Here is a 25,754-nt window from a genome sequence, read left to right as displayed (position 1 = left end):
TTCATGACCTAAGGACATTCCCAACGCACTTTACAGCCGATGAAGTACTTTTGAAGTGTAGTAACCGTTGTAACGTAGCGAAACGCAATCTTTTGTAAATTTAGGCCTTTTCATTAATCTTGGAATAACCCAGAAACAAGTTCACAACTGGACCTGGCAAACAGTATGGGAATAGAGGGGGTGGGGAGGCACACACTAACTGTTACTTTTGTTTGTGGAATTACTTTTCAATGGATAAAACAGAGCCCTGTAGAGAGAAAGGACTGTTACTGATATAACAAATGCAAATATAAGCTATGGTAGTCAAAAAGGGGAAAAAAAAACAGTTGTTGCTGCTTAAATTTCCACTTTCCATCCAGAGGCTCTGGTTTAAATTTCATGGCAAAATGCTGCCTTAATGAGACTAGCTGAACGGTCACATGTACATCGTAAATTTCAGGCGGTGCCTTCTCGCCTTTTTCCGTGCTGGTATTGTGGTGCTGTTCAATTCCCTGAGGCGCTAAAACATTCCTCAGTGACACTGGCTTCTCCATCACACACGGGTCAGCACTTATGTGTCACTTTGAATTTCGAAAGCCCTGCGTGAGACCGCAACGGCTCCCGGAAAGCCTATGAAGCAGAAGACTATTCCATCTGTGCGAGGTCGTCCCCTTCGAAGCACTCTTTATTAAACTCATTACTGGTGAAAAACAGAAACAAATGTCCGACAAGTAACTGGTTCACGGGCGAATAAAACGTTATTTCGCTCTGACATAGATAGGGTGTGTCGCAGCTAGCAGTGGGACTTGATGGAATCACCGTAAGTGAAGCACTCCAAATAACTTGCGTAGGCAAAATTCACAAGTGAGTTACGATCTTCAGTGAGGAAGATTGATCGTGCCTCAATGCTGACCCATCATATCATATTCTAATTGTATCGCACATTTGAGACGGTAATGCAAATCTCATTTTTATTTCTGTGGGAGGTTTTTTTAAGATGTTGATTAGACAGATAGAGAAACAAAAATTATCTGCACAGTTCCAAGGCCTCAAGGGGGGAAAAGATTTGTGTCCAAATTGTAAACTTGTTTAACTCTACCACTCACAGCTGTGAATCAATTAAGTCATCTTTTGAAAAGTGTTGACATATATATTTTGTAGCTTTAAAAGATGAAATGCGTTCTTAAAATGTTTTTCATCAAATCTCTAGATTTATTGGATTCTGAGGCAATTGTGTAGAACTGCACCAGTTGCTATCATGTCCTGTTGCTTAGGAAATGCAAACAGCCCATTTAGCAGCAACAGTAGCATCAGTTTGGCTCAGTTGTAGCTCTCTTGCTTTTGAGTCAGTAGGTCATGGGTTTATATCCCACTCCAGCACTTGAGCATGTTAACTTCGGCTGACATTTCAGTGCAGTACTGAGGGAATGTTGGAAGTGTTAGCTGTCTTTTGCATGAGGGGTTAAACTGAGGTCCTGTCTGCCTGTTCAGGTGGACATTAAAGATCCCATGGAACTATTCTAAGGCAAGCAAAGGAGTTCTCCCAGTGTCGTGGCCAACATTTATCCCTCAACCTGCACCACCAAAACAAATTAAATGGTCATTTACCTCATTGGTGTTTGTGGGACCTTGCTGTGCGCAAATTGGCTGCCACATTTACCTACATTACAACAGTGACTACACTTCAAAAGTGATTCATTGGCTGTGAAACACTTTGGGACGTACTGACGATGTGAAAGGTACTATATAACCACAAGCTGTTTATCGCTTTTTATCAGTAAACTCCCCATGTTACTCTGGTGTGTCTAGCCCACCAGTTGTAATCATGGTATGAATCCTTCAATTTACCGTGAAGGTGATTCAATTGTAAATTGAACACATCTGTCGGAACAGAAGCAGTCAAGCTTAGCCAGGAGCAAATGATTCACGTTGTTTTTAATTTATTTTTCTTTAGAATTTCAAAAGTCAGCAGGTTACCAGTCCCGAACTGATACTTACTGTGCTGCTGGCAGCCTTGCTTTGATGCCAGTGGGTAGCTCCCAGGCCACCCCACGCACGCCAAACCAGTTAACCGGCAGCATTTAAATGAGGCCCGGCAGATAAAATGTGCCGGGCCTTCAACGAAACTCCCGCACAGGATTGCTGTCCGCTCTCGCCAGCTTCCCACCAAGAGTTCAAATCGGCTCCAACGCATTTTCATTGGTTAAAACATCACTCCTAAGGCTAATTTTCCAGTCAGTCAAAAATCCTAAGTCTAAAGATGGACTTGGCTCTTTCATCGATGTGATGAGCTCAATCTTTTACGCAGATAAAAGCATCAAACCAAGAGCGACTGCCAACAGACAAGACCCTCTAAATCCTTTTTTGCCCAACAAGTAAACTTCTCTGCCATGTGTTAAGGATTAAAGTATGATTACAGCAGTTTATATTCTAGTAAATAAAACTGGTTTGATTTTAACACCAAAATAATCTTCAGATTCGGGGCTTTTTCAATCAGTGACAAAGAATTCAAATATTCCAAATTATATGCAGCTGATTAATAAATACTCTTCACTCTAGAAAGTTATTAAAGTTAGAAGTGAAGTTATAAGAGTTTAAGATGGTTTGAAAATCAGTTCCTCACGTGGCTAAATATCCATTCACAAGTTAACTATTGAAAAAGAGGTCCTTTCATTAAACTGGAATTCTAAAATAAAAGATAAATACATGTAGTTTCCTCCAGTCACTAACATAAGCAAAACAATTGGTGCGATTATAAAATAGCCATCCCATTTTTACATTTGTACTAAATTCCGTTGCTGTTTATAGATGTGTGAACCATTGGGTTAATCCCTCTGCAAAAGTAGCTGACTAGGAAATTCATACAAATCCACGATGTTCGTACATTAATATTCACACTTCTTCATTTCAAGGCCAATTTTATCTTGGTGAAGAAAATCCTCCTGTAACCAGAAATATTCTACACAGCCGCTCACAGGATTAGAACCAAATATAAAATTGCAGCAAGTGACACAATTATTGGAGTCAACATTCCGACATTTTGAAAATCTATTTCCACCTTTCAACATTTATTTTTGGAATTTCTGCTTCATAACATGAACAGCAATAACATAACAGCAAAAATAGTTCAACAATAACGGTAATGTAGGCCAAGGCACTACAAACAACATATGGTAATAAATCAAGGATCAGAAACATCAGAATTTCAAGAATAGGAAAAGGGCATTAGACTCAAAAAGCCTGACCCTTCCTTATAGATTTCAACTCCACCTATCCAGTTTCTCATCAACCCATTCTCTCATCAGTAATATATATGGTTGTCCCTTGAATCCATTTTCCACTCCACTTCAATGACCTTCCTGTTAACTTACTCAATGTCCATTACCATTACAATGAATGTACATCGGATCAATAGAATAGATCAAGCAAAGTCTCCCCCTGAACAAGAATGAAGACCCCAAAATAAGCCAAAAAGATCCAATCTAAAACGAACCATCAGCCCCCAATTGACAAGAGTAGAGACGTTTCCTCGTTTTAACAGAAAAACAGAACTAAAACACTTATCCTAAATCTATGATTAAAATTCAATACGGATTTATACAGAGTAGAACCAAGACCAGAGGTAACTGATCTGTATCTACTGTGACGATTTGTATTTCATCTCCATTGAATGAGCCAGAAATAGCTCCTGGCCTTTAAATATCATTATTCATGAAAACTGATGTCTTACATGAAATCCATTGGCTCAACCAGCTCAATTTCCTGATTAATGTTCACTATTATTCCTCAATGTGTTTGGATTTATTGGTTTGTTTCTACGGCTGTTACTTTAAGCCATATTGGTTTTGCGCTTTCCTAAAAATATATAAAAAGTAAAATTCAGGCGAATGGGAGTAAAGCTCCCAATAGCGTTACAATTTTAGATACGCATGTTACAGATCTAACCCCAGTCAAATTTAATGTTGAAAACCTCAATAAATTTAATTTCTTTTTGCTTTGTATTTTTTTCCTTTGTTTTTCCAGCTTTCTGTCTCCTCTCCTGAAAGAGTCTACTGCTTTTGGAGTGTGTATTCCAGTGGTCCCAGCAGCCTTCAATTGCCTCATCCAAATGGTCTAGTGTTAGCCAGGACACTGATTGTTAACAGGCTATTTGATCGTGCCGACATTGATTAGATAGAGCTCTATCTCCCCTGTACAGAGAGAGTCTGAAAACATGGGGCAGTTTGGAGTGGAACAGAGGAGATGAAGGGATGATTTGATAGAGGTGTTTATGATGATGAAGGGATCGGACAGGCCAGATAGAGGGGGTCATTTTCATCTTCACCTTCTTCCTGATTGGTAAACCAGTGAAGCGAATTGGCCGCCTGTCATAGAAACCCTCCAATTTTCATTGATTGCGTTGATCTGCTCCACTTGGTTTACTGCCCAAGCAGTGAAGACAAAAATTAGCCCCAGACTCTTTCCAGTGATTGATGTGTCCAGAACAAGGGGACATAAACATAAATTAAATGTGGGAGATGAGAACAGGAGAATCTTTTTTACACATAGGATTGTGAGGCTGTGGAATGCACTACATGAGTTAATAATTGAAACAGAGACCATGTCAATATTTAAGAATAGATTAGATAGGTAGTTGAAGGAAAGGGGAATAAAGGGATATGGGAACAGAGATTAGGACTACACTCATCTGGAAGATAAACTCCAAAATGGACTGGTTGTGCTGAAGGGCTTGTTTCCATGTTGTAATTTCCATGTCTGTAATTCTATGTCTGCTGTCTCTCCATTGCTCTAAACAGGAAACAGCAAAGTTGTACCTATAGGGGGGAATTTGGCACTCCCAGGAGGGAACCTTGCCTGCTGAACGCACAGATTGGAAATTTGGACGCACAACTCATGATTTTCCAACCAAAATTACCTCAGGGGTGTGCAGCCAGCAAATTACACTTTTGTGTCATAACATTTTAACATATAGGAGACATCGGGGTAGATGTAAATCTGTCTCGGGCAGGAGTGCATCAGCTGCCCGTTATACTCCCTGCGCAATATTCAGTTCTGTCGACTTCAATGGACGGTGCGTATAACAGGCGGCCGATATGATACCGCCTGTCATGCACTGCTGTTAAAATAAATTTCTATCCCATGGGCCACAATATTGAGTGCTGTATGAGATATCATTCAACAATGACTTGCATTTATATAGCGCCTTTAACATAGTAAAACGTCCCAAGGCACTTCACGGGAGCGTTATCAAACAAAATGTTGACACTGAGCCACATAAGGAGATATTAGGACATATGCCCAAATGCTTAGTCAAAGTGGTAGGTTTTAAGGAGTCCCTTTAAAGGAGGAGAGAGAGTTAGAGAGGCGGAGTGGTTAAGGGTTAAGCACCAGGAGCCACCTTCACCATCCTCTGCTCTGGTTATTCCACAGACCAACACTCCCGTCTTTCGGATGAGGCACTGAACATCAGCCTTCTCAGGTGGACATAAAAGATCCCATGGCACTATTTCTAAAAAGAGCCTGGCAGTTATCCCCAGTGTCCCGGCCAATATTTACCCCTCAATCAATATCACTAAAACAAATTATTTGGTCATTATCACATTGCTGTCTGTGGGAGCTTGCTATGCAAATTGGCTGCCACGCTTCCTACATTACAAAAGTAACTACACTTCAAAAGTACTTTATTGGTGAAAGGCGCTATATGAATGCAAGTTCTTTATTTCTGATATGGAGTGGTGTTCGCAGGGAGTGCTGGTCAGAAAATCACAGGGCCTCAGTGCTTGATTTTATATCCATTTTGTTAATTGAATTTAAATAGGCTATAAAAAGACAGGCACTGCAGGCCTTCAATATCCCATCGAGCACCCCCTGCAAATCCGCTCTGCTCTGGGAGTGTCTTTTAATGCAATGGGATGTTCACTTTGATCGTTAAATCATGTCCTCACTACATAACAAATGGGAGCAGGAGTAGGCCATTCGGCCACTTGATCCTGCTCCGCCATTCAATAAAATCATGGCCAATCTTCTACCATAACTCCACTTTCCTGCCCTATCCCCAAATCCCTTGATTCCCTTAGTGTCCAAAAATCCATCAATCTCAGCCTTGAATATACTCAACGACTGAGCATCCATAGCCCTGTGGGGTAGAGAATTCCAAAGATTCACAACCCTCTGAGTGAAGAAATTTTTCCTCATCTCAGTCCTAAATGGTCGATCCATTATCTTGAGACTATGACCCCTAGATCTAGACTCTTGCAGTAAGACCTCCTTACTCTTATACTCCAACCCCCTTGCAATAAAGGCTAACATACCATTTGCCTTCCTAATTGCTTGCTGTACCTACATGTTAAACTTTCTGTGATTCATGTACAAGGACACAAATCCCTCTGACTACCAACATTTCTTAGTCTCTCACCTTTTAAAAAAATCTTACTTTTCTATTCTTCCTACCAAAGTGGATAATTTCACATTTCCCCACATTATACTCCATCTGCCACCTTCTCGCCCACTCACTTAATCTGTCTATATCCCTTTGCAGCTTCTTTGCGTCTTCCTCACAGATTACTTTCCCACCAAGCTTTGCATCGTCAACAAACTTGGATACATTACATTCGGTCGCCTCATCTAAGTCATTGATATATATTGTAAACAGCTGAGGCCCAAGCACCGATCCCTGTGGTACCCCACTAGTTACAACCTGCCAACCCAAAAATGACCCGTTTATTCCTACTCTCTGTTTTCTGTCCATTATCCAATCCTCAATCCATGCTACTATATTACCTCCAATCCCATGAGCCCTAATCTTGTGTAACAACTTCTCGTATGTCATCTGATTGAATGCCTTTTAAACATCCAAATATGCTACATCCACTGATTCCCCTTTATCTACCCTGCTAGTTATACCCTCAAAAAACTCTAGTAGATTTGTCAAACACGATTTCCCTTTCATAAAACTGTGTTGCCTCTGCCTAATCATATTATGATTTTCTAAATGCCCTGTTAGCAAATCCGTAATAATAGATTCTAGCATTTTCCCTACTACTGACATCAGGCTGACTGGCCTATAGTTCCCTGTTTTCTCTCTCCCTCCTTTCTTGAATAGCGGGGTTACATTTGCTACCTTCAAATCCACAGGGACCGTTCTAGAATCTCGGGAATTCTGGAAGATCAAAACCAATGCATCCACTATCTCTGTAACCACCTCTCTTAAAACCCTGGGATGTAGGTCATCAGGTCCAGGGGATTTGTTGGCTTTTAGTCTCATCAATTTCTCCAGTACTTTTTCTTTACTAATCTTAATTACTTTAAGTTCCTCACTCTCATTAGACCCTTGGTCATGCACTATTTCCGATATGTTTTTTGTGTCTTCAATTGTGAAGACCAATACAAAATATTTGTTTAGGGGCTGAGGTAGTGATCTCGGACTCCAGGCCTACACCTTATGTTAACTACCTCAGTCGATGCGATCAGCGGGATTCAGTCGCCTCTGTAAAAAGGGTTTCTAACATCAGTAAAACCATTAGATGAACAGTTCAGAGGAGCATTTGTTTTAAAAAATGCTTCTTACAAGTTTCCTTACACACAAAAGTTACAATTGGAGTAAATTAATGGCAAATAAAAATTCAAAATCATTGCCAGAATGTGGCTTGATTTTATATATAATATATTTATATATAATATATATCTCACACACATATACTTCTATATCAAGCAAATTCTTCAGTGGCGTGTCCATGTTATATTGTGGAACCACCCATTCGTGTTAATGCTTCCTTCTGAAATTATTTAAACGTTGGTGGATCTAAGGTCTTACTGCATTCAGGTTTTTTGCATTACCATCAAAGGGACTGACACAGAGCAATGAAACACAAGGGTAGAAATTGTGAAGAATGTGGTTTGAGCACTAAGCATAAAATCTCTAAAATCCCTCTTGTGCTTGTTATGGACTTATCTTCCCCTTGTTTTGTGGCTTTATGCAGATTTCTACCAGCATTAACATCCTTTTATATGTGGGTTTGCTATGACCCCATTTGTACTTTCAGCCCCATAGAGTTGTGATTGGTTTGGACGAGGATGCCCTGAACTGGATGTGAACCTACCAAGGTCCCGTCTACCCCCTTGTCCCAGTTCTTCTGGGTCAGTTACTGCAGGTCAGTTATGTTTCCATCCAATTTATGGAGGTGATGTTAATTTCTGGATCAAATTAACTGGAGGCTGGAGTGGCTGGGGCTGAGGGAGGCCGGAGTGGCTGGGACTCAGGGAGGCCGGAGCGGCTGGGACTGAGGGAGGCCGGAGTGGCTGGGGCTGAGGGAGGCCGGAGTGGCTGGGACTGAGGGAGGCCGGAGTGGCTGGGACTGAGGGAGGCCGGAGTGGCTGGGACTGAGGGAGGCCGGAGTGGCTGGGACTGAGGGAGGCCGGAGTGGCTGGGGCTCAGGGAGGCCGGAGTGGCTGGGACTGAGGGAGACCGGAGTGGCTGGGACTGAGGGAGGCCGGAGTGGCTGGGACTCAGGGAGGCCGGAGTGGCTGGGACTGAGGGAGACCGGAGCGGCTGGGATTCAGGGAGACCGGAGTGGCTGGGACTGAGGGAGACCGGAGCGGCTGGGATTCAGGGAGACCGGAGTGGCTGGGACTGAGGGAGACCGGAGCGGCTGGGACTCAGGGAGGCCGGAGTGGCTGGGACTGAGGGAGACCGGAGCGGCTGGGATTCAGGGAGACCGGAGTGGCTGGGACTGAGGGAGACCGGAGTGGCTGGGACTCAGGGAGGCCAGAGTGGCTGGGACTCAGGGAGAGCGGAGTGGCTGGGACTGAGGGAGACCGAAGTGGCTGGGACTGAGGGAGGCCGGAGTGGCTGGGACTCAGGGAGGCCGGAGTGGCTGGGACTGAGGGAGAGCGGAGTGGCTGGGACTCAGGGAGAGCGGAGTGGCTGGGACTGAGGGAGACCGGAGTGGCTGGGACTGAGGGAGACCGGAGTGGCTGGGACTGAGGGAGACCGGAGTGGCTGGGACTGAGGGAGACCGGAGTGGCTGGGACTGAGTGAGACCGGAGTGGCTGGGACTGAGGGAGACCGGAGTGGCTGGGACTGAGGGAGACCGGAGTGGCTGAATCCCTAATTATTTTAAATTAAAATTTAAAACAAAAATATTTTTAATACTTTTTTTAAAAACACACTACATTCATAAAGATTTAAGGTGGATAAATAATTAAAATAATTATAATAAAACTATATAGCTCCCTTATGTAAATTATTTAGCTAAGAATATATTACTGAATTTTCGGAAACCAAAGATTAGATTCAAGCAGGCTGCTTTAAGAATCTGGAAGCCATAAATTACAATTTGATATTGATAATTGGCATTTGAACCTTGAAGAAACTATCACTGGGCATTACTGACCTACCAAATTTAGGAGGTATTAAAATATCCAGACTGCACGGTCAGCTTTTTCAAACATCCAGCTGTCTCAAGAAGTTTCACATAATCCCGCAGAAATTCATTTCAAAAACTACAATCTTGGTTTGTCTTTTCTAATAGCAGCTGAGGTTCACAGTCGTTCAAAATAGCCACTTCATCCGATCAAAAGTATTTAACTGTCTCATGTACTCAAATTTTGGGAACCAAGGAAAAACAGTCCAGTATTTGCTTCCAACAGATTTAAACCGAACCCCACACAGCATTCGCAGAAGTTTTAATACATATGGTCGAGGGTGGTAAACAGCGTTGCTGTTAATTGTAGGCAGCGGTTGGCTGATGAGAGAGACATTTTCTTCGTGAAATTCAAACTAAACCTCAAGAATTATTAAATTCCACTGTACTCACTGTGACTGGGAAGTTCTGACACTTCGGAATGTGCACTCGATTGACCTGATTTCTGATATGCCTGTTCTTTGATTAATATGATCTGAGTTAAGTCTTTCTGAAATAGTTAATCCAACTACATCTACCCCAAAGTCATCAATCAGACATAAATCCATTTTTATCCAGGGGCATTTCAGCAGAACCTTTGCAGTCATTCAGAAATGAAAAGAATAAAATTTCCTCCCTCAACCAACACTACCGAAAAACAGTCTAACCAGCTATTCACCTCGCTGTGGGATCCCGCTGCGAGCAAAATGGCTACCGTGTTCACCTACATAAGAATGGTCACTGCACTTCAAAGTAGCTCATTGTGTGTGAAAAGCTCTGAGAAGTTTCTGAAAGGCAAAGAAAAGCAAGTCTTTCTTCTTTAAAAGAAATGTTTTAAAAAACTGACTAACATTATATTTTGTGTGAATTGGTTTCGGTTATTTGAGAAAAAAGATCTTGGTGAGATATTAAAAATAAATGTTTCTTATCAGCTTGTTGTCTAAATAGAAAATTAAATAAAAAGACAATTTTTAAGAAATTTCTTCACCAACAAAAAACACTTTGACTGAGAGCGAAGAGCGAAATCTGGGATAGTTCTGTTGCGGTGACCAGGAGTAATTATTTAGTAGAGTTTTAACATGGTACACGGTACCATTTCTAAAAAAAAATCACTGTCTTGTCTTTCGACTGACAAGTGAAAATTGTGTCAGCGACCAATGGGTGGATGATTTAACTGCCAGCCGCCCTGTTTCGAGCATAAACCAGGCGGGCAGCAGTTGAAAATTTCCTCCAATGATTCCCTTTCTGGGGTACAGTTCCGTATGTGGCAGTAACTCACCCTAGAGACCATTAATCACATATGAAGCTGGACAGTGAGCGGCAGCAGGCTATTCGACCGTGAGCCTGATTCCGTCCTCACCTGATTCCCCGCCCACAAACACGCACAATCAGCAAGGAATTGCCAGACGAGAAAAGACCAAGGTCCATCTAGTTCACCTTCTACCATCCAGCTAGTCACATGATACAATGATAATGGGGCTGTTAACTAATCGTGGCAATCAATCTCTATCAGTTAGTCTACATCGGACCCAGGCATGAGGCAGGGAAAACCTTCAGGTGGTGTAAAGCTTTGCGAACCATGGGTTGGAGTTTCCGCTCATTTATGCCAGTAATTTCAGAACAATCCGGGCTGAATCTGCCAAACCAGCGCAAAAGATTGGGGCATTTTAAACGTAAGTAAGTTACTTCCAAAACCACTTACACTCGTGTTTTCCGCGATCTTTTACACTGGTTCAAGATTCAATTCGCCCGGATCAGGCCCCTTCCACAAAACTGACCCCAACCCCAGGTCGACAGTGCGAGATTCCACCGATTGTGCTGGTTGGGGAAGGCTCTTCAAATTGCACTCATTTTTTTTTTAGGTGCACAGGCACTAGTAGGCACGTATAAAATGTTTTTTCATAGCAAATATTGTTTAATTTACTAAGAAACCGACTAGGGAGCCTATTCCATAGAGTGGGAAACCTGGCTGATTTTTCCCCTCTCTAACCCAGGGATGTGGTAGCCCTCTGTAGTATTCCTGTTGCAAACACCTAAACCAACACAGGCTGAGCAGATAAAATGTATTTCTGTGTAACAATGTACTGTGATGTCAGCCGTGGCTCAGTGGTAGTCTCGCCTCTGAGTCAGAAGTTCAACTCCCACTCCAGAGACATGAGCACAAAATCTAGGCTGACAATCCAGTGCAGTACTGAGGGAGTGCTGCACTGTCGGAGGTGCCGTCTTTCGGATGAGACATTAAACTGAGGCCCCGTCTACCCTCTCAGGTGGATGTAAGAGATCTCCTGGCGCTATTCCAAGAAGAGCAGGGGAGTTTTCTTGATATCCTGGCTAATATTAATCCTTCAACCAACACCTAAAACAGATCATCTGGTCATGATCTCATTGTGGGACCTTGCTGTGTGCAAATTGGCTGCTGCGTTTCTCTACATTACAACAGGGATTACACTCATTGTGCTTCATTGGCTGTAAAGCGCTTTGGGACATCCTGAGGTCATGAAAGGCGCTATATAAATGCAAGTTCTTTCTTATTAAAGTTTTTTATGAATATCATCTAGGCTTTCTAATTGTAACACTGATAATAACCCAATCATTTTATTACCGACAGCATCACAAGTGGATAACCTCGTCCGTGATTTCTACGTCTATCGTCTGTTGGGGTTAGAATTTCCACCTATTCATGCTCGAATGGTGCTCAGTCATTTGATGATTGTATGATCTGTGCATGTGGATTCAAAATTCACTCAAATTTTAAATCAAAAGTAAGTTTTCAGTTTCAATTATTTATTAACAAAATCTGGAAAATCCATGGAGACCAATCACAAAAAAACTACAATCAAATGGCCCATCAACAATAGATTGGACAATCTGGCTTCAATCAGAAGTTAACCTATTTTACCAGAAACTGGAGGGGGGAGGGAGTAGAGGGAAATGGCAGCGGTGAAATCATTTCTGCTCGGTCAGCCAAGTATCTGATACACATGCAAACGTATCACCATGTTTGCCGTCTCCAGACCAAACCTATAAAGGAAACTATTCTGTTTACTTTATAAGGAGTGCACACTGTCTCCCCATAGGGAGATCATGAAACATCCCACCAAGGAGAAGGAGAGGGGAGGGATAATCTGATACTGGCGACTCACTGCAAAGATCTCAGCTCAATAATTTGCAGATGTAGCATTTCTTTCGCGAAATGTGTCCTGAGCAATACCAGTCGCCATCCTGAGACCTCCCACAGATCCAGGAAGAAATGCTTTCTTGGTATAATGAGCCTTCTTTGCAATTTTAAACAACATCACTAAAGAATCTGAGGGAGACTCTGCCACTGGACAAAAGGAAAACTCCACGAAAATCATTTTCACATTATCCAGAAATAATTAATTTCTAATGCAGAGAAACACATGTACATATGGTTTATATTTGTTCGCAAATCACTAGTAAAAAAGCCTAAACAAGCAAGTAAGATGAGGAAGGATCAAGGACTACATGGTTTCTGCTATTTGCTGGGAAAGCAGGATAGTATTTTTCTCTTCAAGAATTTAATGACAAGCGTGACCGTTATGTACATTTTGTCAGGATGGTTTCCACCTTGCTCCTGTCTTCAGTGCAGTGAGAACATGATTTACTGCACGCAACCCTCAATGTATCAAAACAAATGTGCCTTCAGCACATGTGTGCCCACAGGTACACGAGAACAGTCACAACGTGCACTCACACTGTACACACTCACACAGAGAAACACACGCATTCATGAATGTGTACACATACGGCTATGACTATAGGAGCGAGCGTGCGCACACAGAAACACACACGTGTGCGCATGCATACAAATACATTCCTATGTTTCTGATAGCAGATTGAGCTCGATCAGAAAACACTCAGAATTCCCAACACAAGGTTCCGTTCCTCCACTTTCACAGTGGTGTCCCAAAAAAAGACTGGATTTGGTTCTACGATAATTAAAATTACTTGCAAGACATTTTATGTCACAACACATCTTTTGACCGACAAACTGCAGATTTTTGGTGTAAATAAGTTAAGAGAACAGACCAGTACTATCAATAATACAAAGTTTCTGCAGTTTATTCCCTCCTCCCAATTCACTGAGTATATTTGATTGGATTCCCAGCAAAATCTTCGAGTTCAATTGTCTTTCATTTTGTTACATTTTACATTCTTAAAAGATAATTAATAATCTTGATAAACACAAGAATATTTGACTTGAGAATTTCTGTTCTGCTTACTGTCCAAATTAAAATTCCATTCTATGGTGGAAAAGTTTGCAAAAATCATTTCTGAAAAAGCTGGATTGTGTTTCTGTTCTCCTGCAGCACATTTTTTTTGAAAGGACCTTTTTTTTTCCTGAGAAACTTACGTGTTTAAAATGTCTCCTGTAAGTTGCTCCGATCAACTGTCGGGAAAGCGTGTGGTCTCATTTTAATTAAGTGTAAAAATCAGGCCCTGGAATGAAGTTCCTCACCATCAATTTAAAGCTGGAATTGTTTTATTTGGGATTCTGGAGATTTTCAAATAGTCCAAGTAACGCATGCAGTGGAAAGTGCCTCATTACAATTAGCTTGTTCATTTATTGACTTAACTTTTGCACAGATTTTTTTAAAAATATGTTATTATTTTTACAGTTTTCCATTAACCCCGTACTTTTGACAGACAAAACAGAAATGTGCTGTTTGTTTGACAAGCAGAATAACGCACGGTTCTAGGCCAATATGATTTTCTCCGTGATTTAGTTTTGAAAGCCACTGTGTCCTTTAATACCGCACATGCCGGCAAATTTTAGAAATAGTTTATTTCTAAAATTAATATGGAGCACTAGGCTATGTTGCACAGGATCCTCGACAATATATTGGCTTGAAGCGCATAGAATGGGCAAGCTTTCTATTTTTGAAATGTTTGCACACTGTGGCATTAGTGGGAGGAGAGCGGACGGAGAGGGAAATAATCCTCAAAGACCATGTTGCTGACTGACAAACCTTTGGGAAGAAATAAATCTGGCACCGAGGATGCATGGCACTTTGAATGTGAAGCCTCAGGTCAACAGTGACTCGACCTACAAACTCTGCAGTTATTTCAAGCTGTGCGCCCTGCGCGAGTACAACAACAAACCACGGATCTCACAGATCAAGGCTCACATCACCAGAAGAGCATATTTCATAAGCTCGTAAAAGACATCACTAAAGCAATCACAGGCCTTCTGAATAACTTTTGTTTTAAACTCACTGACAAATGTCTGGTGCAAATCTGACCTCATTTCCAACTCTCAAGATTCACTGGCCGTAGAACAAAATTTTGTGCCATATCCAAAAATAATAAAATATTAAGCTGTAGAAAACCACAAAGGAAAATTCTGGTTGTCATTGTGTATGGCACTCGTACAGTTAAAAGCCCAAATGACTAAGGACACATCACACCACTCTCAAAGTTAACTCTGAGAGCTACTGATTTCCACTAAGGGAGTTTTAGTGTTCTGTTCTCAGCAATTTACCTCTGACAAGTATTTGGTTATTTATATTTTATCAGTATGGTTTCTAACTTGTTTTCAATGCTAAAAACAGAATTTATTACATGCTGTGCTCAAAGTACAAAGAGGTGTGCCTTCAGTACACACAATCACACACACATACACACAAACAGACACACACACAAACACATATACACAATTACACACGTACACATAATCACAAATACACAATAACACACACACACAGGTGCGCAAACATGCAAGCATAGAGACATACAAGTGAACAAACGCGCATATATACACTGACCAGTTTGCTTGCACATTTAGGGACGTGCCCACACACACAAACTTATATATGATGTGCGCATCCTTGTTAGTATACACACATTTCTACTAGGTTTAATAAGCTGAAAGATTTACAAGAGTCTGTTCCTCCAAGCATTTTGCCTGGAATGTGTCATAAATAAAGAGCTAGATTCGACACTCACTGAGGCAGGGCAGGTATATGGAGTTAGATCACAGATCAGCCATGATCTTATCAAATGGAGGAGCAGGCTCGAGGGGCTGAATGGCCTACTCCTGTTCCTATATTCCTATATTTCTGTAATAGTCAACCTGATTATTATTATTTTTCTAGAACTATTTTTGAACATACATCACTTCTTTTAGCAGAGACTAACAGGAGATTTCGGATTTTATAAAAGCGATCAGGCCTGTCCTCTCCGTACTGTGTGGAATTTGCAGTTTGTTTTTTTTTTGTTCACTTCATTGTCAAAAACATGTTATAAATTTAACCTGGTTCTAAATTTATTGGGATTTTCTAGCCCAAGACCTGCAGACGTTCTCATTTTAAGCTCTCCCTTTTTTTTCCAGATATTATGTTTCTGGAATACAATATCAATCTTGGTAAGAACGAGTATATTTTACATCGTAATTTGCTTTGCAGTTCCCATGTGTGAGAAAGAAAATAAAGATCTATTACACATTAATCAAAAGTTGTAGCGACATTTCAAAACAGGTCATAGCACTCTGAACACAGTACAGGCTGCCTGGAATTATATTCAGAATAAATTCAGTTTCGATGGAACCCTTAAGCTTCCAATATATGAAACATTTTGATAAGCAAATGAAACCAGTCAGAATTACTAAATTAAAATTAGAAAAAAAATTATTCCCTGAATTTTCTCTCACTATCTTTTTCTTGCTCGCTCTGATAGGTTGAATAAAGTGGACATAATGATGAACAATATGAACTGGGCTGGAGATATATATGATAATCATTCACTCTATCAGTGAAATCCAAAGCCGATATATAAAAACTGTTAGAATATTTGCTGGACATACAATTTCTCAATACGTTAACCCCACAAATGCCCGGATAAACCTGCAGTTTTGATGTGCTGATTTTAATAACAAATAATAGAACAATTATTAGTAAATATTATTACTAATACTAGTACTATTATTGATAAACAAGTAATAGTACAAGTATTGGTAATGTACGAGTAATGTTATTGATAAACCTGCAGTTTTGATGTGCTGACTTTAAAACCTAATGTGAAAGTGGGGTGAGGGTCAGCCCTAACCCAGTTTCCTTGTGTAATGTTGTAAAAACAGTCCTGTTATTTTTGGAGTGGGAAGGGAGACATAAAGACAATTCTTTCTGTGTCTTTTAGTTGATAATTAATAAAAGAACAAAATGTAACAGCCCAGATGGACAGTATAATGTTGACCAGCTTGATAGGAAGGGCCTCATTACCTGCAAATCACTTAACAACTCGATGGCTGCAGTCATTAATAATTCAATATTTTCTTTTAACACTTTCTGTTGACTCCAAGGTCTTCACGAGGAGCACTTAAGTGTGTTGTCTGTGACATTAAACAGCAGGGCATTCCAATCTACATCAACAAAACTTGAAATTCTTATAGATATTATTCAGAGAGAGATACAGGAATCTGTATTTTATAGAATTGTTTTTTCCATTTTATAATTCGCGGCATCTTAAACGACATATTGTCATAAACAACATTAATGGAAATGTCCGGACTAAAGGATGATTAGAAACAGTCAGAAGCAACTAACTTGAATGTGATTGAAGCTAGAAATCTTAGTATAGAATTAACCAAGGCTCAAAAGGAAAATGGTGCGAGCTTGCGCCCTCCTTTCTGTTTCACTCTGTCCGTAAATATAAAAACACAACCACTTGAAACAGAAACTAAATTCAAATGCTGACTCCCGGAGCCTTAAGTAAGTAATGAATCATATTGGATGCTTAAAAGGACCATGATCATTGCAATAGTGAGTTTTCATCATGCAGTAACAAGAACATTAACGGACAAAGTTTGCTGTTCAGAAGGACGTTGTCAATATATTGGGGAGCTTTCAGCCAGGCCAAATCCACAGGGCAGCAATGAGCAGATCCGCTGAAGTTCTTGTATGTTGGTTCTGGAGTGACCAACTGGAACAGACACTATACTCAGCTGCACCATTACATTTTTCAATGGTTTGTTTTAATTAGCTTTCAATATGTTAACGGTTTCAGACGAGGCTGGCCATTTCCTCAGGTGATACTGCCCTTTTGAAGCGGGTATTTTTTTTTGCACAGTATAGTGACGGCAGACGGCGAGTGTTTGGGCTCATCATAGGATGAGTGGTATATACCAGTTTAAGAGTTCAATGGAAAAAGGCTGAATTCAACGACAAAACAAACATTTGTTCAAAGAAATAACTGCAGTTATATAGCACTTTTATCATGTTTCTTAGAAAGTGCTTCATACAACGAATTATTCTGAAACGCAGATTCAAATGTATAGTTTCAGCAACTTTTCATACATGGATTAAGAATATAAACATTTCAATCTGGTACAGGCTTTGCGCTGCAACAAGACTATCCATCTAACTTGAAATGAAGTTTGTTCCATCTGAAGACCGCAGTACACCGTGCGGTGGATAACTTTAATCTTTATTTCACAATTTGATTGTTTTCGTTCTTTAAAATTATTTTCCCAGTTAAATTAAGTAAATGTGGCGCTATATGTATTTTAAACTCGGTGTTTTATTTGAACTCCTGATGTAACGGTGTCTCACACTGTCACAGGAATTCACTCCAATGATTCTTTATTCAAATTATATGTTAATAGGATTTCAATCTAAAAGTGGGGTTATTCGCCTTTGTGTTCCAGTGACAATTCCTGAATCAGTTTATTCAGCAAACACAGACAAAGCAGCGAGAACTGCTGTTTCATCGTCACACGGGCTGCAATGGAACTCTCAAATAGAGTCATGTAATGACAGACACATGTCAGAGCTGATTTCTGTCAACTGGAAAATACTTGCGTTGAATCTGCCTGGTTTGTAAATGCTTTATCCTTTCTTTACTGGCCGTACGCATTTTTATATTAGAGACTCTGTTATGCAGAAGTGTAATCGCATGCAAAGGAGTAACTGGATTCTATTTGCATGATTTTTTGCTTTTACTGCTGCAAGTAGCACACTTTTACTAGTGTTGTTCCACCTTGCTGTACTTTTCCTGTCAACAGGACTGCAGATCCTATGAGCAGCTACCAGCAACAGCAAAGAAATGAGTAAATCTTGTTCTTTCAGGGAATTAAAGTGTGAAACGAGCTGCCTGCAGATTTAAGATGTGTTTTAGGGCTTAATAAGGACACATCAGATAGTGACCTATAATAGTCTCTGTCTCATTTTCGCACGAGTTTTAACCTTACAATAACAACTTGCATTTATACACAACCTCTCACGTAGAAGAATGTCTAACAGTACTTTACAGAAGGAGAGGACAATGAGCAAGAGATGAAAAAAAGCACAAATGAAGAGTTAGGCTTTTCCAAGACTTTTGAAGGACACTCAATGTTTCTTTTGAAGAAATTTTAAAAGTATGCCGTTTATAATACTACCACCACAACCCAGCTTCCAAACTAGCTGCAACTGGGCTTTGACACTAGTTAAAACTCCCAAAACTAAAGACACAATATATAATTACAAGTCTTTCCTTCTTTTGCAAACCAGCTTCCAACCTAGCCACAAACCGGTAAGTACTGTCAGGATGATGTAGTTACTGGGTGATCATTAGCGACATGAAAGAGTTGTACTTTGTATTAATATATTGAAATATACTTAATACGCAACAACCGTAAACACATCAAGAGCTCAAATAATTCTCTGCACAATGAAATAAGCCTTTACATAAGGAAAATTAAACTATTGACTACAACACTATAAGGCAGCACAACTATAACAAAAGTAATGCTATTGCTCGCAATTCAAATTCATAGAATCAAAATTCAAAAGGCTTGCCTCAAGTTCGATTTTTAACCCAAAATATTTATGTTTCTGCTCGTCTATATCAGTTTAATTTGAAACGTTAATATTATTTTTTTAAATATATCTACGGTTTAAATTCCATCCTAATGGTTGTGTACTTGGCAAACAATCACACTTATTTAGCAAGGCAAATTACATGGATTAAACCTTGTCGCAGCTCGTAGCCCGGGCTACTGGTTTAAGATGACCGAATAAGTCAAACTGCATTTTTTGGGGAATTTTGCTGATGTTTTGAATATCACATTCTGTGATTCCCGTCCATTTTTCTGTAAAAAAAAACACACGCAAACCATTGGCCTTGATAATGGGGCACGTTTTAAAGTTTAGGGAGAAAGGACACTTCTGTCATCAGTAGAAGTTCAAATAAAACTTTCACAATGATCATCCAGCAAGGACCTCGCTTTTTCCTTAAATTTATTTTACCCTTCCCTTCTCATAATCTCTCCAGACCACGTGTCTTCCCTTTCTTCAGGGGATGGGCCAAGAGCCTGTTCACAAGCCTCTGTCAATACCTCCATGTAACTGGCTGCAAGGAGGTGAATGGCCCTGTAATTTTCCTCTACTCACAGTGTGGAAATGCCTGGGCTGTATTCTGTGCCTCCTTGTATGTTAGAGGTCAGGAGCTAAATATCCAGGTAACCACAAGAGTGACCCTTCATCCTGCTCTCCATGGTACAGGTACATTTGAGCTCCAACTTGTTACTCCCTCTTGCTATCCAGAAGATCTTATAATTTATATCTCGTTTCTCAATACACTTATTCAAAGCCTACCAGAAAACATGCTGTGTTGACCTTTACCCTTTGAGTCAGCGGCAACACTTGAATACCAAAAATAAACAACTCATAAGATTATTGTTTTACCTTTCGGGGGTTCATTAAATCTATTTCAAGAAGTAAGCAATGAAAAAACTTGCATTTATATGGTGCTTTTCACATCCACAGGACATCCCAAAGTACTTCATGGACAATTAATTACTTTTAAAGTGCACTCGCTCTTGTTATGTAGGCAAATATCTTTCTTTCCATTTGTCACTCTTCTTCACCATTAAATTATCCAATTAAAAAAAGACCCTTTTGCGCTTTCAGTTACAAAGAGTCCTCTTTATACCAACGGATAGATCGCATGTGTGTGTATTTGAGAAGATGCAAAGGATTTTTATCATTCAAAGAGATTGAGTGATATCGTACATTATTGCTGAATGAACATTTACGCCCAGTCCCCAGCAGCGTGTAAATATTTCACAATATGGCTCTGTAACATATCCAGCTTAACTGTCTAGGAATTATCTTTTGCTTTTCCCCAAAATATGAGTTCATTCTGAGAGAACTTCTGTCTTCTAAATTTTATTGTTGTCATTTAAACAAGAATGCACAAACATGTATGTAGCAGTGGAATCCGATTATATGTAACGGGACAAGCAGTATTTTTTTTAAGTATTTCAATTTTGAATTGCATTAACACAAGTGATTATACCAAATGAGGAAAGACAAGAAAGTTATTGATATTTTAAGGATGTTTTCTACTTGTATATTTGCATACAGGTGAACTTTGCTTAATAAGAATTCTTAGTAAATAATCAGTTTCTTAATTGGAAAGATCCATTACAAAGAAGGTGGGATGTTATATCGGTGTTACTGATTTGCAATGTTTTGATTCTCACTACATCTCAATTCCTAATGGAAAAAGAACTACTCAGAACAACTGTTTGACAGTGAACTGGTGAAATACTCTATCTCTCCCTTTTCTTGCTGTTCTGCGCCACGCGTCGTAAAAATGCCTCTGACAGAAGATTTTGTCCGGCCCTCATATAAATATCTATGTGTCGCTTAAAATCGCAGCTGCACAAATTGGATCAACTCGTAAAAAATTGACAGCCGTTTCTTTAAGATCACCAGGGACTACAGATGGGCTACGTGTGATGCTGACCTCACCTCGCAGACAGAAGTGTTTACAGTTGATTTCTATTCTGTTTGCGGAGGAACGGCCCGCATATTATTCGTGGCACCAGGTGCCATCAAACAGACATCATTCGACAGGGGCATTCGCAAAGCCCTTTCATTCTCAGCTTTTACAACAAAACAAAACATATGGATTTGTGTACTTCACCGCATTGTGAAAAGACATTTCTTTGAAATGTTTTGTTCTGATTACCTCGGTACAATCTGTGGAATCGGTGGCACCCCTCTTGATCCCGTTGGGTCAGAGACAGACGTGTTTGTAGCCATGTCATCGGCTTGTTTTTTAACGCCACAATCACTGGCCTGCTTCTTCATGCCAGCAGCAACCGCTATTTATCCCCCTCTCTTTGAAGTGACGAGTCCGGTCCCACCGACCCGCCAAAACTCCTGTGCCTGTCACTTTAAAAGAATGGGCTGCACGTTATCGATGCAACCAAGTCCAGCCCCGGAATCCTCTGATTCTCCGACTTCCCTGCCCGGCTCTCCGTCAACTTGATTCACTCACTTGAAGAGGGTCTTCAAAGAAATAGGCGGGAACCGGCATTTACAGGAGGCGAGCTGCAAGCCAGATGAAAGCGTTTCAAGCTCATGGGTCTCTTAGGTCCTGCTGATAGGCCAAAGCCAAGCTGTCTCTCAGTAAGTGGAATCGACAGAGACCAGACCGAGGACATATACATACAGACTACAGTTGATGCGTCTGGAATGCTATTAGTCACCCAGTAGGTACAGGATCAGTGGTCTGCTAGCAGCTGCTGTACTGATGCCTCGCACAGCAGCTGGATCAGATTCCAGTGTTTCCAGTGTCGAGCTCTCCTGACCAATACAGACACCGCCTCCCTTGAATTCTCCGCACAGTTTATGGCACTGGAATCTCAGTGTCATAAATTATTTTAATAAACTAGGAGGAAAATTGTTGATTAAAAATAAGCCATCCTTTACTCGACTTCACTCCAAAGTCACAGGTTCACAACTAAATAAGGGAGAGCAGTTATTAATGTGACAGCAAACACATCAATGACAGGTAATGTTTACTGAGTGTCGGTGCCATTTGTTGATCATTTGCTTTCTATATACGAACCTTAATCTCTCATCCTTCGTTAAGTCCAATGGTAAAGTAGTTAAACTCGCTATTCCTCTGTATCTCGGTGATCTCCTTCGGCCCTACAACCCTCCGAGATCTCTGTGCTTCTTCAATTCTGGTCTCTTGCGCATCCCCAATTTTCTTCACTGCATCATTGGCGGCCGTGCCTTCAGCTTCCTAGGCCCTAAGCTCTGGAATCCCCTCTCTGCCTCTCTTTCCTCCTTTAAGATGCTCCTTAAAAACTACCTCTTTGATCAAGCTTTTAGTCACCTGTTCTAATATCTTTATGCGGCTTGGTGTCAAATTTTGCCTGATAATGCTTTCCTGAGGACGCAATATAAATGCAAGTTGTTTTTGTTTGTATTTGAGTGGGTAAATTCCTTAAAGGTGCTATTGTGCTGTAGGTACTGGCTCACAGCCAGTTCCTGCATAGGTTATGCTAAATTATACTACCAGCTCCCCATCGCTGGTTAGTCAGGCAAGTGGGGTTCTACACATTCATGCTCACATACAAAAGCAGAGCTCCAGTCATTGGGAGTCCAAAGGCCAGATAAATTTTTAATGTTAATCATGTACTGACAGGACAGTCAGCTAAAACTTAAGAACGAAGTCTGTAAACTCGGCTTCACATGGGTGGGAGTTATACTACTACTACTACTACTACAACAACAACTTGCATTTATATAGCGCCTTTTACATAGTAAAATGTCCCAAGGCGCTTCACAGGACCATTATCAAACAAAATTTGACACTGAGCCACACAAGGAGATATTAGGATAGATGACAATAAGCTTGGTCAAAGAGGTGAGTTTTAAGGAGCAATCTTAAAGGAGGAGAGAAGGTTTGAGAGGCAGAGAGATTTAGGGAGCGAATTCCAGAGAGTGGAATTCCAGTCAGCGCAATGTTGAAGGGGTGTGAGATTAGGTCCTCAAGGTACCACCTACCTATAGGTGTCAGCTGTGGCTCAGTGGTAACGTTCCCACCACTGAGATTTGAGCACAAAATCCAGGCTGACACTCCAGTGCAGTACCGAGGGAGTGCTGCACTGTCGGAGGTGCTGTTCTTCAGATGAGACATTAAACCGAGGCCCCATGGACGTAAGATATCCCACGACACTATTCAAAGAAGGGCAGGGGAGCTCTCCTCGGTGTCCTGGCCAATATTTATCCCTCAACTAACATCACTAAAACAATTTATCAGGTCATTATCACATTGCTGTTTGTGGGGCCTTGCTGTGCGCAAATTGGTTGCTGTGTTTCCTACATTACAACAGTGATTACGCTTCAAAAGTACTTCATTGGCTGTAAAGTGTTTTGGGACATCCTGAGGTCATGAAAGGCCCAATATAAATGCAAGTCTTTCTTCCTTTACCAAGAGGCGGTGCAAAAATAAACAGATAAAACAAAAGTATTTCAGGGCCATAAAATCAATATCATCCATCTCCCTGATGAGCGCAAAATTCACAAGACATGAACTAGAAATACCCTCTGGGACTGATTAGTTGGAAGCTCTTTATCCCCCTTGCTCCTCGCTAGGCAAATTAGCTTAATCTGCTGAATCATTTAGATGTAAACAGAGCACAGGAGGCATCTTCACACAGTCCAGAGAAGGGGAAGGGGGAATGAACCTCTGCCGGCCCTTGGGCGCCTGAGGCAATTTTCAGGCAGGCCTGTAAATGGATGAACGGCAGCCCACCTGTTCAGACGGGAGGCTGTTTAAACATGCAAATCGGGATCCTACGCCAGAAGGATCCCAATTGCAATTTTGACGTACAATTGGGTGGAGTATTCACAACGCAGGCTCCGCCCATTTGTACTGGGCAGTGATCAGCCTCAACCAGCGGGCCTTAAAGGGACTGCTATGGTGCTGCTCGACAAAACAGGCTCCAAACCTTTTCTCGTTGTGGGGTCAGAAATTGCAGGAGTGCCCCTGGTCTCCACAAAAATATCGCAGCCCACTGCTGGCCCGTGCTTGTCCCCCTCTGGGATCGGCTCCCCCAACCCCCTCACCCCCCCCCCCCCTCCGTACCCCCCTCACAGACCTGACTTGTCAGCCCACTCAGTGAAGGAACAGGACCCCCACTCACCGCCCACCCACATCCGCCCCGACACCAGCTTTGGGCGGTCAGTACAGCCACACCGCCATCTTTACACTTGGGCGGAAGTCGGAAATACCCCTCAGAAGTCTGAACTTTATAGTACTTGCTCTCGGAGACACAGAGGGCCATTGTTTACACCAGTCAGTCGTTACCGCTTACTTAGATGATTCTTCCTTGAAAAGTTTGAAAATAATTCAACATTTATGTATTTTTTCGGAATGGTATTATCAGCTTATTAATAAAAACTTATACAGATGTATAAATAGGAATGTTAGATATATTACAACTAGTCAAGTAAAAAAAAAATCATGGAATCATGGAATTTTACACCTGTGCTGGCTCTCTGAAATACCTATCCATTTAGTCTCATTTTCCTGCCCTTCCCCCACTGGAATCATAGAAATGATTAATGCGCTTATACAATTTGCTATCTGATCTTTCTTGCATCTCGCTCAAAATCAATATGATCATGGATAATCCATAATGCATCTAGAATGCATCCATAGCAACGCATACCTCAAAGGTGTCATAGCTCAAAGGGGCACAAAAAATCATGATTGTGTAAATAATCACTATTAGTTAAGTTAACCATAGTGATTGGTTCATATTTAGTTAGTTAGATATTTCAGCCAATCAAAAAAAAACAGTACCATTGACTCGATAGGCGCGAAAAACTACCAATGAAAACTGGCGACTATCACAAAACCAACCGACTTCATGCTTTTACATTCACAAAGCCCCTGGGGTAATTTAGACTGAGGATTATGAGGCCCAGCTGCTGTCAGGATCAGCTGAGACAGGAGGAAGTGAGGGCTTTCTGAGGCTGAAGAGTGTGCAGAGTTCCAGTAGCAATTTCTACAGCTACAGAACGACTTTTTGCCTCGATTGTTTTTGGCATTCTGCCAACAGAGACCTAGAGGTCAAGTCTGCAGTGGTGGCGGATTGGCAGTGGGGGGGGGTGAAGGTGCCCGTGGCAAACCCGCATAAACAAAACTTACCGTTTCCGACGCGATCGCATGGTGATTGCTGATGATTGACGTCCTCTCCGGGTTTTGTGCCCGGCAGCTAGTCTGATTGACAGCCTGGCTGCCGTCAGGAGCTACAATGCGAATGGGGGGGAGCGAGAAAGAGAGAGAGCCAGACGTCATCCGGCGCTGGAATGGAAGACTGGGGCGGGGGGGAGAAGGGACGATCGGGGGGAGGAGAGTGGAAGATCGGGAGAGAGAGTGGAAAACTTGGCGGGGGGGGAGAGTGGAAGATCGGGAGAGAGAGTGGAAAACTTGGGGGGGGGAAAGTGGAAGGTTGGGGGAGAGAGTGGAAGACTTGGGGGGGGGTGGAGAGTGGAAGATTGGGGGAGAGTGTGGAAGACTGGGGGGGGAGAGTGGAAGATCGGGGAGAGAGTGGAAGACTGGGGG

At 41.4% G+C, this 25,754-nt stretch overlaps 1 protein-coding gene across 2 annotated transcripts in view; it reads right to left on the bottom strand.

Moving 5' to 3' along the window:
• The window catches only part of rbm20 (RNA binding motif protein 20), a 191,741-nt gene extending 169,871 nt beyond the window's left edge, over positions 1-21,870 (bottom strand). For both annotated transcript variants that reach the window (XM_068002111.1, XM_068002112.1), the window contains exon 1: positions 21,354-21,870. In XM_068002111.1, coding sequence (XP_067858212.1) covers positions 21,354-21,475 — 122 coding nt within the window. In that variant the 5' untranslated portion in view covers positions 21,476-21,870. The remainder of the gene's footprint in view (positions 1-21,353) is intronic.
• Between the last annotated feature and the right edge of the window lie 3,884 nt (positions 21,871-25,754).

Source organism: Heptranchias perlo, chromosome 21, assembly GCF_035084215.1.
Source record: "Heptranchias perlo isolate sHepPer1 chromosome 21, sHepPer1.hap1, whole genome shotgun sequence".
In the NCBI taxonomy this organism is placed as follows: Eukaryota; Metazoa; Chordata; class Chondrichthyes; order Hexanchiformes; family Hexanchidae; genus Heptranchias; species Heptranchias perlo.
Note: the sequence above shows the minus strand (reverse complement) of the source record. Positions and strands in the feature narration are given on the sequence as shown.